The sequence below is a fragment of the Drosophila novamexicana genome, unplaced genomic scaffold, assembly GCF_003285875.2.
Source record: "Drosophila novamexicana strain 15010-1031.04,08,12 unplaced genomic scaffold, DnovRS2.1 tig00001222-arrow-arrow-pilon, whole genome shotgun sequence".
Classification (NCBI taxonomy): Eukaryota; Metazoa; Arthropoda; class Insecta; order Diptera; family Drosophilidae; genus Drosophila; species Drosophila novamexicana.
Window position 1 is genome coordinate 899,151 of NW_020824845.1, and position 13,395 is coordinate 912,545.

Genomic DNA, 13,395 nt, shown 5'->3' on the forward strand with positions numbered 1-13,395 from the left:
TGCACTATTGTGTACTCGCACGAGTGGCTAACCAATACATTATGTAAACCTCTTTTGTTTTGTACCCATGTATTTTCGTAGACTCGACGGCCTACCTTACAGTTGGTGTCGAGGGTAACCCAGCTCCCACATTCAAATTCTACAAAGGAGTTACAGAGATTATTGAAGGTGGTCGGTATAAGTTCCTCACAGATGGACAAACGAACACAATCACATTATGCATGCGTAAGTGCAAGCCCAACGATGAGGGCAAATATAAGGTTGTTGTTTCCAATATACACGGCGAGGACTCGGCCGAGATGCAGTTATATGTCTCCGATTCCAGTGGCATGGATTTCCGTGCCATGTTAAAGAAACGCCGTTATCAAAAATGGGACAAAGAAGAACAAGACCCCAATTGGGGCGATCTTAAAGAAACTGAAAAACCATTACCGGCTTTAAAGAAAGTCGAAAGGGTAAGATGCAGATTGCTTTCGGCTTACTTCATTTGCTTTATTACTTACTCATAGAGCTATACTGTGGTAATCCCTTAAAAGTTGCTGATCGCGGAAGCGGAAACGCGAAAATATTGATATACTGATAGCCTATTTACAAAAATTACCTATCGTCTTTAATATATTTTTTCATATTATATATTGCATTACCTATCTATTAAAATTGCAGTATGGATTTAATTATCCGCAGCCAATATCAAGTTGTTACATCTACATATTTGTCTGTCAGTCCCAGATACCAAAGTTTTCCGTTAATTTTAGTTTTTTTCTGATCCTTAATTTCTATATATCTGTCTGTCCCAGAGATCAAAGCTTTTGCTCATTTTTGTTTGTAACTAATACATAATTTAGTTTTAAACAATTTTTAGCAAATTTTAAATTGAGTAATTTACATTTTAATTTCGTTTATTTAGCCGTAGGCAAAACTCCATTTAAATTATAGACCGTCATATGCATATTGATAGCTTAACAATTTTATATATTAGTATAAGCTTGGCAGAATCTTCATTTCGTAACAAATCTTACACAGAGAGTTTTACAAAAGAAAATTAAAAATAGCTAAATTAATTTATTTACTAAAGCCTACTATTTCAACAACCTCAGATCATATTGCTCAATTCATGAAACAATATTGAAAAAAGATACTATATACATGTTAGCCAAATTGGTACTGGCAACTTGGTACTCAACTCAAAAATGAATTTTTAGATTAGTTAGCCGTTCAATTAAACCGTCAATTTCGCAGTTTTTAAAGAAGAATATTCGCAAATAAATTGCAAAATCAATTGGTAATGTTATAAGTACTACATTATCTCTTCACTATGTATGTTGTGTAATATGCAATACAGGCGCCAACATCACGTAGACCATCCCTAGCTGAGCTGATCCCCGATTGGCCGACGTTGCATCCGTTTCGACGTGAGGAGGTGCGGTTTACAATTCTGAGATATTTACTTAAATACTTATAACCCACAAATATAAATTCAATCAATAATTTACATTTTAATGTACTACAAATTAATTTTTCTAGTCAAAAGTAAACTCTTGTTTTTTGGCGATTTTGGTTTGAAACCGGATTTTTATTTTTCGTTATTTTTCAGAAGAGCCAAGCTAAAACCTTTATCGGTACAGTTTTCAAAAATTAATTTGGAATTTAATAGAATAAGCTTTCTTGTTAATTTACTTATTCTTCTCTGCTAGCGTCTTTGACAGGGCATTTGAATTTTGTTACCTATTTGGCGTTATACTTATAATACAACAGAATGAGATACATATATTCATATATATGTCTCTATTTTTACACTCATATTTTTACATAAATCTGTGATCCATATTTGCATACATCCTTATTCAATCATCCATAAGATTAGATATTACCATTAAAAAAGTTGTTTTTTGAAAAGTACTCGATAAATTTGCTATCGGTTATCAATAAATAAATAATAATTCGATATACGACACAGCCGAAACTAACCTTATGGGTTTTATTAATTTTTGTCCAATAATATGCAGATTAGCGAATTTCAAATCTGCATAGTTATTTAACAACGTGCAAATATTAAAGTACAATTATATATGTATAGAACACGTAAGCTTAGTATGACAATAAGTTGTGGTTCATTTGAAAATGTGTATATATGTATATATAGAAATATTATATGTGGGTACATATGTATTTAATAACTATTAGTGTATCACATGTGAATGGGCACAATTTATTGAAATACTTGAAAGAGAAATGTGTGCAGGTACTTACTTATAAAAAATGCCTTTCGCTTGGCTGATTAACAAAATATTGTTTTTTGGATCTTTGTTTCATTTAATTTCATTACTATTATTTTTTTAATAAATGATATTGCTCTAATCATTATCATAAGCGGCACCAGTACCTAATGTTTATAAATAGCACATATATGTTTTGCGACAAAGAATAAACGGCAACGGCAAAAACTTGGCGTTTATGAATGTCCACATATCTCTGCTATTTATTACTTATAAATTGCATTTGAGAATGAATGCTGATTAATCGTATATCAAATTTATTGTCGTTTAACGTCTTTACCCATTTTTGACAACGAAAAAAAAAAAAAAAAATATATATATATATATATATATATATATAAACAAACAACAAACAACAACAACAGAAGGTAGAATCTTTCCTTAGTCCACTGATCGATCAGTTCGCTAAGGAAGGCAAGGATAAGAAGGTTGTATTCGAGGCGAGATTCAGCAAACCCAACTGCAAACCCAAGTGGCTATTCCGAAAGGATGTAAGTATTACGTCATTATGAATAAAAGTGAAATTTATTAATGGCTTGGAGCTGTTATAAATATTTTCAATTTACATAGCTGAACATTTATTTAAAAAATATTAATTTTTTTAAATTATTAACTTCTAATAGGAGGTTTTTACAGGCAGCAAATTCAAATTCAAACAGGAGAATGATACATATCAGCTGATAATTAGTACACCAAAGGTAGAAGACAGTGGAAAATACACAATTGAGATCGGCGGTGTGTCTAGTACGGCATTCCTTAATGTCGAGGAAGCTGATCCCACATATACATTTACAAAGCCTCTCAAAAAGAAACTAGAAGGTTTTACACGGCATGAAACGACTCTGGAGTGCTCCGTTAGCAGCAGCATGGCGAATGTCAGCTGGTTTAAGGACAACCAAAAGCTGGAATCTGATGATCCACGTTATTTGATCTCGAAAGACATTAATGGCAATCTAAAGCTTATTATCAAAGAGTCAGTTTTGGAGGACGCTGGCCAATACAGATGCCAATTGGACAAGCAACCAGATAAAACGGAATGTGCCCTAAAGATAGTAGAGTACCCATATAAATTTGTCAAGGTGCTCAAATCACAGCAGTGCATTGAGAAGGACACAGTAACGCTTGCTTGCGAAATTGACGATGCTCAAGGTGATGTTCAATGGTTCCGCAATGGTGAGGAAATCAAGCCAGACAAGCGAATGCAAGTCGTCAAGGATGGCCGTAAGCGGAAGCTTATTATCAAGGATTGTAAAGTAACTGATGCCGGTCAGTTCAAGTGTACAACCAATGCTGATCAGACTGATGCAGAGATAATCATAAACTGTGAGTAAACATTTCGAAATGAACTTACATAATAATGGTATGCTTAAAGCTTCACAAGTATATGTTTTAATTGCTGTCAATTAATTATATTTAAGATCAAAACCGATTTAACAAGAAACTTAAGGACACTGATGCTGTGGAGCGAGAAAAACTAGTGTTAGATGTCGAGCTGCAGGACCAGACAGCCCCATGCGACTGGAAGTTCAATGGCGAACCAATAGTACCCAACGAGCGCATTGAAATCAAGAACTTGGGCGGTGGCAAACACCAGCTGGTTTTCAACGGTCTAGACTTATCCGACGCAGGTGAAATTACCTGTGAATCAGGACAGCTAACATCAACGTGTAAGCTTTCCGTACGAAAGGGGGAAAGCAGACCTAATATTGACTGTCCGGATGAGTTTGCAGAACCAATTAGTGCGCCAGTTGTCATTGAGGTGCCATACAAAGGTAATTAATAATAACACAATTGTGTATCGCATATTCTTGGTCAGCATCAATAGCCGAGTCGATCTTATTCGGATAACTTTCAAGTGTAAACAGACAGACAGACGACTACGCCTATGTCGATCTGGCTATCGATACTTATTATCAAGAATATATATATCTGTATAATATATTTTTTTGGATAGCAATAATTAGGCTAATACATGTTTATTTTCGTTTGTCTGTATATGTATATATTTCAATATTTATATCTGTGTTTATATAGTAAGCGGTACTAAGCAAACACCAGTGGAGGCAAAATTAATTAAAGACGGAAAGCCTTTGCCTGTCAAGGATGTCGAGGTTGCGATAACCGATGATAAAGTCACGTTTAAAATTAAAAAACCATCAAGGGATTTATCGGGACCTTATCAAATCAAAATTTCAAATGGACAAGGCGAAGATACTAAGGATGTTAACATTATTTGCCAAGACGTTCCACAGCCACCACAAGATGTTGATGTTACCGACGTATATCAAACATCGTGCGTGGTTAACTTTAAGCCACCGGCAGATGATGGCGGTTCTCCCATTACAAAATATGTCATCGAACGGCAAGACTTGAGCAAAAAACAGGGCTGGGAACCTGTCGCTGAGGTTCTACCAAATGAACCACGTCTCAAAAAGATTGATGACTTGGTGCCAAAGAAGCAGTACAGATTCCGCATTCGTGCTGTAAACAAACTTGGTCCATCTGACCCGGCAACATTTAAAAACTCCATACTTGCGAAAGATCCATGGGACGAGCCCGGCAAACCCAAGGCCGTTGACCTTACTGACTGGGATAAGGATCACGCTGATCTTAAGTGGGAGGCACCAGATAGTGATGGTGGCGATCCAATTACCTCCTATGTTATTGAATACAAAGAGAAATTTTCAAACGATTGGGTACCCGGCAAAGAAGTGCCGGGAGATGCTAGAACGGGCACAGTTGAAAATCTTAAGGAGGGCCAACAGTACGAATTTCGAGTCCGTGCTGTTAATCGGGCAGGTCCTGGCGAGCCTAGCGACAAGACTAAAGCCATTATAGCCAAATGCCGATTTGTTAAACCTTTTCTTGTTGGTGATGGTCTTAAAAATATTACTGTGAAAAAGGGACAGACCATACGCTATGATATTAAATACGATGGAGAACCAGAGCCAGTAGCTAGTTGGATAAAGTCCAATGAACCTCTCAAGTTTGATAATCAGCGTATCTGTCTCGAACAGCTTGAACGCAACTCATCGATAACTATCAAAAAATCTGTGCGTAATGACACTGGCAAATATAAGCTGGTATTGACCAACAGTTCGGGAACAATTGAATCTGAAGCACAAGTTGTGGTCTTAGATCGTCCGTTAGCACCAGGTGGTCCATTTGAGGCAGAAGAGGTTCGTGCTCATCGCATTAAGATGAAGTGGAAAAGACCCCCAGATGATGGTGGCTGTGAAATCACGGGATATGCCCTCGAACGCATGGATGAAGAGACTGGACGTTGGATACCCTCCGGCGAAGTTGGCCCAGACGAAACCTCATTTGACTTTAAGGGTCTTACTCCAAACAAAAAATATAAATTCCGCGTCAAAGCTATCAACAAAGAGGGTGAGTCCGAGCCACTGGAGACAACCGACGCGATTCTTGCCAAGAATCCCTATGATCCACCAAGCCCACCCAGCCAACCCGTAATTGATGATTATGATAATAAGAGTGTCTCGCTTAAGTGGAAACGCCCACCATCTGACGGCGGACGTCCTATTACCCATTACGTTGTTGAAATTAAGGACAAATTCTCGCCTACATGGAGTGAAGTAGCTAAAACAGAGGATCCAACACCCGAATGTAAGGTGGAGGGCCTTAAGGAAAAAATGATATATCAGTTCCGAGTGCGTGCAGTCAATAAGGCTGGTCCTTCGGAACCTTCTCAACCAACTGACAATCATCTTTGCAAGCATAAAAACCGTAAGTTATATTATAAGGTACATAAATGAAGCTTGGCTGCACCTATAATCTCTTTGTAGCACGTTTTATTTATTTTGCTTTGGCTTAACATACTATCAATGCATATGCTAAGAAATATTGCTTTCAGAATTGGTGCGCAACAGCTTTTTACACAACATGATCGTATTATATATGTTCGACCATCAGCCATTCGTAGTTCCTTTTTTCATAAAGATCTTAATAAAATAAACTCCAAACCTTCTCTTTGAACGCTTAAACAAAATCAGTATGAAACATGGCTCAAAACAAAAAAAAAAGAAAAGTTCTCTGTTCTGGGACATTGGCTAAGATAGGTGGGATCAAGGTTGAAAATCTCGAATATATGTTCAACATTTGATAATATTTATGCACTTAGTATATCGCTAAAATAAATTATTTTTACAGCATATCACATTTGCCTCACTGCTAGCGCTTTTATTATGTACGTATTTTAATAAATTAGAAATGATTCTCCCAAATATTATGACTTGAAGCTAACGTTGTTTTTGAATTACAAAAATTCTTGTCGTATAAACCTATAGTTAAGCCACAAATTGATAGATCGACGTTCAAGCGAGTGACAATCAAAAGCGGACGTACACACAAGTGGTCGGTTGATATTACCGGCGAGCCCGTACCCGAACTGCACTGGAGTTGGCGTGATGATATTCCGCTAACAACCGGGGATCGCATAAGTATTGAGAACGTAGATTATCACACGGACTTTGTTATCACGAATGCTAAGCGCCAGGACAGTGGATTTTACTCATTAAAGGCGGAAAACCGTAATGGGGTTGACCGCGAGACTGTTGAGCTAGTGGTTCTTGGTAAGCCCAGTTCTCCGAAAGGACCTCTTGCTGTCAGCGATGTCACAGCAACTGGATGTAAGCTGCAGTGGAAAAAACCGGATGATGATGGAGGCGTACCTATCAAGGAGTATGTTGTCGAAAAAATGGACACAGCAACAGGCAAATGGGTCAGGGTTGGCCGTTCGCCAGGCGAAAAGGAACCGCCAAGCTTTGATGTTACAGGCTTAAATCCCGGTTCCGAATACATGTTCCGCGTATCTGCTGTCAATGAGGAGGGCGAATCTGAGCCCCTGACAACGCTTGTAGGAGTTGTTGCCAAGGATCCATTTGATGAACCTAATAAGCCAGGCACCCCGGAAGTAACTGATTACGATAATCAGAGCATCAGCCTAAAATGGACACCCCCCAAAAACGATGGCGGTGCCCCAATACAAAAATATATCATTGAAAAGAGGGATAAGAATAAGCCAGATTGGGAAAAGGCTTTGGAAATCCCTGGTGACCAATTAGAAGCTACAGTTGCTGGTCTGCAAGAATATGGTGAATACCAGTTCCGTGTCATTGCTGTCAACAAAGCCGGTCCATCTCCACCATCAGACGCGAGCGTTCCGCAGGTGGCCAAGTACAAAAAATGTAAGTATATATCGTCTGTTTGTGTATATTGATTGACTGACAGAGTAAATCTATGATCTTTTTGAAGACATAGAGTCAAGATACAATATTTTGAATATACGTTCTCATATAGCATATGAAGATTACTAATAGATGTGTGCCTTGTTTTATAGTGAAACCTCGCATAGACAGGATTAATTTAAAGCCCCTGTTAATTCGCGCTGGTAAGCCCATAAAGTATGATGTGAATGTACGCGGTGAACCTGTTCCAACAATAACATGGTACCAAAACGACAAAGAACTCAAGCCTGAGGACCTGCCAAGCAATTGCGAAATTCAAAATATTCCTCACAATACAAAAATTTCTATTATTGATACTGTAAGAAAGCATACGGGCACATATAAGATTCGTGCTGTAAATGAACATGGTGAAGATGAAGCAGACGTTGAAGTAAATGTTTTGGCTCCTCCCGGTAAACCAAAGGGTCCTTTAACTGTTAAAGATATTACCAAAGATAGTTGTAAATTGAAGTGGCAAAAGCCCGACGATGATGGTGGTAAACCCATCACGGCTTACCAAGTCGAAAAATTCGATAAGAAACAAGGCCGGTGGGTACCTGTCGGTCGAGCCTCCGGAAATGATACCGAATTTGATGTCAAGGGCCTTCAGGAAGGCCATGAATATCAGTTTAGGGTTAAAGCCATCAATGAGGAAGGTGAATCCGAGCCTCTAGAGACCGATGGAAGTATATTAGCAAAGAACCCATATGATGCTGCCAGTAAGCCAGGTACTCCAAAGATAGATGATTACAATGAGCATATGGTAAAGCTAAAGTGGGAGGCTCCAAAGGACGACGGTGGTGCGCCAATCACTGGCTATATAATTGAAAAGAAGGATAAATTTTCACCCATTTGGGATGAAGTCCTCACTACGAATGTAAGTATTACTTTTATACAGAGTATTCTGTGTGATTAAGTACAGCATTTGTACATCTACATATATAAATTGCAAAAATTGTATGCTTATATACAATATTTAGACGCCTGCACCTGAGGCAACTGTCGATGGCCTTACCGAAGGAAACGTGTATCAATTCCGTGTCCGTGCAATCAATAAGGCCGGACCAAGTGAGCCCAGCGATGCAACGGAACCTCATTTGGCGAAGCCAAGAAATCGTAAGAAAACACATTTTGGAATACTTTTTTCAGCTAAAATATTAATAGAATGAGAGATAATGATTTGCTTATTTGCTGAATAATATTATAATATTTATTTTTTTCATTTTTGATTTCTGGTACGTATATGCATATGCTTGTTTTTATGTTAAGCCAAACATTAATTTTATTTGCCATCAATGCTCGTAGTAGAGCTTCTTTAATTTCACTTTCTGTACGTCTATTGTTAGTCAAATATTTATTCATATAAAATATCAAATAATACACTAATTATAGTGAAGCCAACTATAAACCGCGAAAAAATGAAGCCCGTGAAAGTACGAGCTGGCCAAACGGTTAAGTTTGATGTAGATGTTAAAGGAGAGCCGGCCCCTACTCTAACTTGGTCCTTCAAGGAAAAAGAAGTAACACCTAGTGGACAGTTGCGATTAGATAATGAAGATTATAATACAAAACTAGTATTATTGGACACAACACGGAAAGACAGTGGAGTGTATAAGCTTAAAGCTGAAAATATAAATGGTGTTGACGAGGCTGAAGTTGAAGTAATTATATTAGATAAGCCGGCAAAGCCCGAAGGACCCTTAGAAGTGTCTGATATACATAAAGAGGGTTGCAAGCTGAAATGGAAGAAACCCAAAGACGATGGAGGAGTGCCTCTATCAGGCTATGCTATCGAAAAAATGGATACAGCAACTGGTAAATGGGTACCATGTGGAACTGTAGATCCCGAGAAGACAGAGTTCGATGTTAAAGGCTTGGATCCAAATCATCGATATCAATTCAGAATTAAGGCCCTTAATGAAGAGGGCGAATCAGAACCACTCGAAACAGAATCGGCCATTACTGCTAAGAATCCATTTGATATATCTGCACCACCTGGCCTTCCAGAACTTGAGGATTGGGATGAGCACCATGTTAAATTAAAATGGGAACCGCCAATCCGTGATGGAGGCACTCCCATCACAAATTATATCATTGAGGTTATGGACAAAGATTCTGGGGAGTTCATAAAAGCAGCAGAAACAGAAGGTCCAATTTGCAAGGGTGTCGTGAAAAAGCTTGAAGAGGGTCAGCAATATAAATTCCGTGTTCGCGCTGTAAACAAAGCTGGTCCTTCGGAACCATCAGAGCAAACCAATTGGCATACGGCAAAGCCGCGCTTCCGTAAGTTATTTTGAAGCATAATAATTATCATGGCCATTTATTATTCTTTTTGTGTTTATTCTGAACAGTGAAGCCACATATAGATCGAACAAACCTGAAGCCTGTTATTGTGAAAGCAGGCTTATCGATCAGCTTGGATATTAATGTTAAGGGTGAGCCAGCTCCAAAGGTGGAATGGCTGTTCAATGGATTACCTGTGATCAGTGATGAGGAAGGAATTAAAATCGACAATGTTGACTATAATACGAAATTCTTTGTTATGCGAGCCAAACGTCCTCAGAGTGGCAAATACACTATTAAAGCTACAAATGAGGTCGGCGAGGACGTTGCCGAACTAGATGTGACTGTATTGGGCAAGCCAGGTAAGCCAAAGGGTCCTCTGCAGGTCAATGATATGACAAAGCACAGCTGTAAGCTGAAATGGGAAAAGCCTGAAGATGATGGTGGCGCACCAATTGACTATTATGAAATAGAAAAACTTGATCCACATACTGGCCAATGGCTTCCATGTGGCAAGAGTGCCGAGCCTGAAGCGAAGGTGATTGGTTTACATGAGGGCAAGCCCTATAAATTCCGTGTTCGCGCTGTCAATAAAGAGGGAGAGTCTGAGGATCTGGAAACAGATAAGCCCGTTATTGCTAAGAATCCGTTTGATGAGCCAGACAAGCCTGGTCGACCAGAGCCTACTAATTGGGATAAGGACTTTGTTGACTTAGCTTGGGACCCACCCAAAAACGATGGTGGTGCTCCTATCCAGAAATACATAATCCAAATGCGTGACAAATCCGGACGCGCATGGATAGACGCGGCTACAGTTCCTGGTGACAAACCCAAGGGCACTGTAACGGCTGTTGAAGAAGGACATGAATACGAGTTTCGCGTTGTAGCTGTTAATAAGGCTGGTCCCAGCGAGCCCAGCGATGTTTCTAAATCGGTTGTAGCGAAACCTCGGTTCTTGAAGCCCCATATTGATCGAAAGAACTTACAAAAGAAAATCATGCGAAGCGGTCAAATGTTGCACATGGATGCAGCTGTTAAAGCAGAACCGCCAGCCAAAATAGCTTGGACCTACAATGGAGCCGAAATTAAGACCAGCGACAAGATCAAAATTGAGAACGAGGAATACAAAACAACATTTATAATGCCAAAAGTTAGGCGTTCCGATAAAGGTACATACATTGTGACAGCTAAAAATGATTCCGGCGTAGACACCGTAGAGGTCGAGCTTGAAGTATTATGCAAGCCAAGCAAGCCAAATGGTCCTTTGGCCGTGTCCGATGTTACAGCCGAAAGCGTTCACTTGAAATGGGATAAGCCAGACGATGATGGTGGCGAGCCCATAGAACATTACGTTGTTGAGCGTATGGATACAGAAACAGGTCGATGGGTACCAGTTCTAACGACTAAAACACCTGAAGCGGACGTTACTGGTCTAACTGAAGGCAAGGAATACCTATTCCGAGTTAAGGCTGTGAATGCCGAAGGAGAGTCAGAGCCTCTGGTAACAGATACTCCAGTCACGGCGAAAAATCCATACGATGCCGCGGATACACCTGGTAAGCCACAAATTACCGACTGGTCAGCAAATCATGCAGATCTTAAATGGCGTGCTCCCGACGACGATGGAGGTGCACCTATTACTGGATACATTGTTGAAAAGAAAGATAATAATACCGGGAAATGGCAAAAGGTTTTGGAAACAAATACGCCCGACTGCAAAGCTCGTGTTAACGATTTAATCGAAGGCACCAAATATCAGTTCCGCGTAAAAGCTGTTAACAAAGCAGGTCAAAGTAAGCCATCCGAAGCCTCAGACCAAATGACCGCCAAGGATCGCTTCGCAGCACCCAAAATTGATAGAACCAATATTAAGGATATCACAGTTAAGGCCGGCCAACATATTCGTTATGACATCAAGATTTCTGGCGAGCCGCCACCAAGCAAAACATGGTTCCATAATAAAGCCCGCATTGATGACGATGACTACAATATTGACATTGAGTCGTATCGCACAAAACTAGCCGTACCTTTTGCAAAGCGATTACACACCGGTAAATATACCATTAAAGCCGAAAATGAGTCGGGCCATGATGAAGCTTCATTTGAAGTAACGGTTCTGGATAAGCCTGCACCACCAGAAGGTCCGCTACGTGTGACAGATGTTCACAAAGAAGGATGCAAGCTGAAATGGAACCCACCTCTGGATGATGGTGGTCTACCTATAGAACACTATGTTGTTGAAAAAATGGACGTGGAAACCGGACGCTGGCTACCCTCTGGTCGCTTTAAGGAACCATTCGCTGAATTGAGTAACTTAGAGCCCGGTCACGAATATAAATTCAGAGTACTAGCTGTAAATACTGAAGGAGAATCAGAACCCTTAGTCGGTGAGCATTCTATAGTTGCAAAGAATCCATTTGATGAACCCGGCAAGCCCGGCACTCCGGAGCCAGTTGATTGGGACAAAGATCGTGTGGATTTGGTTTGGCGGCCACCACTTAATGACGGTGGATCACCGATTACCGGTTATGTTGTTGAAAAGCGTGAAAAGGGCACAGATAAATGGATTAAAGGAGCGGAAATTAACGCCCCTGCGCTCGGTGAGGAATGCAAAGCTTCAGTGCCAAACCTTGACGAAAACTGCGAGTACGAGTTTAGAGTTAAGGCCATCAATGCAGCTGGTCCTGGCGAACCATCGGATGCGAGCAAATCGGTCATAACTAGACCAAGAAAGTGTAAGTTATTAGTTCTTATTTTATTTTAGTTCTTATTTTTCAAATATGTTATATTTAATTTCAACAGTGGCACCAAAGATTGACCGCAAAAATATACGTACCTATAATATCAAGGCAGGTGAGCCAATTTTCCTGGATATTAATGTCAGTGGTGAACCAGCTCCCGAAATAAGTTGGACTCAAAATGGCAAAATCGTTTACTCGACACCCGTAAGCAAAATCGAAAATGTTCCCTACAACACCAAATACATCAACAGTAATCCAGAGCGAAAGGATACCGGATTATATAAAATTGCCGCGCATAATCTTTATGGTCAAGATCAAGTCGAATTTCAGATTAATATCATAAGTAAGTACATACTGGTATATCTGATTATACTCGGGCCTTCTTTAAATTAAATACCTCTTAATTTTTTTTTGTCGATGGGGTGGGTAACTTAAAATCGGAGCAATAATTAACGATCTCATTTGTTTTCTAATTGAAATATAAAAATAAATAATCATTCTATTAAAAAATTGCAGCTAAGCCCGGCAAGCCCGAGGGCCCGCTGGAAGTATCCGACATTCACAAGGACGGCTGCAAACTGAAATGGAAAAAACCAAAAGATGATGGCGGCGAGCCAATCGACAGTTATTTGGTCGAAAAATTCGACCCCGATACAGGTGTTTGGTTACCTGTAGGTAAAAGTGATGTACCAGAAATAACAGTTGATGGCCTGATACCTGGTCACGAGTACAAGTTCCGAGTGAAGGCAGTGAACAAGGAAGGCGAATCTGAACCACTTGAAACTTTGGGATCAATTATCGCTAAGGATCCATTCAGTAAGTATATATGAAGAATGCATTTTCTGTAGC

At 39.6% G+C, this 13,395-nt stretch overlaps 1 protein-coding gene across 15 annotated transcripts in view; it reads left to right on the plus strand.

Annotated features, from left to right (window-relative positions):
* The window catches only part of LOC115766769 (twitchin), a 52,446-nt gene that overhangs the window by 23,087 nt on the left and 15,964 nt on the right, over positions 1 to 13,395 (plus strand). For 13 of the 15 annotated variants that reach the window (XM_030710767.1, XM_030710765.1, XM_030710769.1 and 10 more), the window contains 12 exons: positions 82 to 455; positions 2,642 to 2,767; positions 2,900 to 3,599; positions 3,695 to 4,048; positions 4,311 to 6,023; positions 6,584 to 7,483; positions 7,636 to 8,399; positions 8,503 to 8,638; positions 8,915 to 9,805; positions 9,874 to 12,540; positions 12,608 to 12,889; positions 13,063 to 13,362. In XM_030710767.1, the coding sequence (XP_030566627.1) occupies positions 82 to 455; positions 2,642 to 2,767; positions 2,900 to 3,599; positions 3,695 to 4,048; positions 4,311 to 6,023; positions 6,584 to 7,483; positions 7,636 to 8,399; positions 8,503 to 8,638; positions 8,915 to 9,805; positions 9,874 to 12,540; positions 12,608 to 12,889; positions 13,063 to 13,362 (9,207 nt within the window). The remainder of the gene's footprint in view (positions 1 to 81; positions 456 to 2,641; positions 2,768 to 2,899; positions 3,600 to 3,694; positions 4,049 to 4,310; positions 6,024 to 6,583; positions 7,484 to 7,635; positions 8,400 to 8,502; positions 8,639 to 8,914; positions 9,806 to 9,873; positions 12,541 to 12,607; positions 12,890 to 13,062; positions 13,363 to 13,395) is intronic. The other 2 variants (XM_030710776.1, XM_030710780.1) reach the window with 2 other exon arrangements.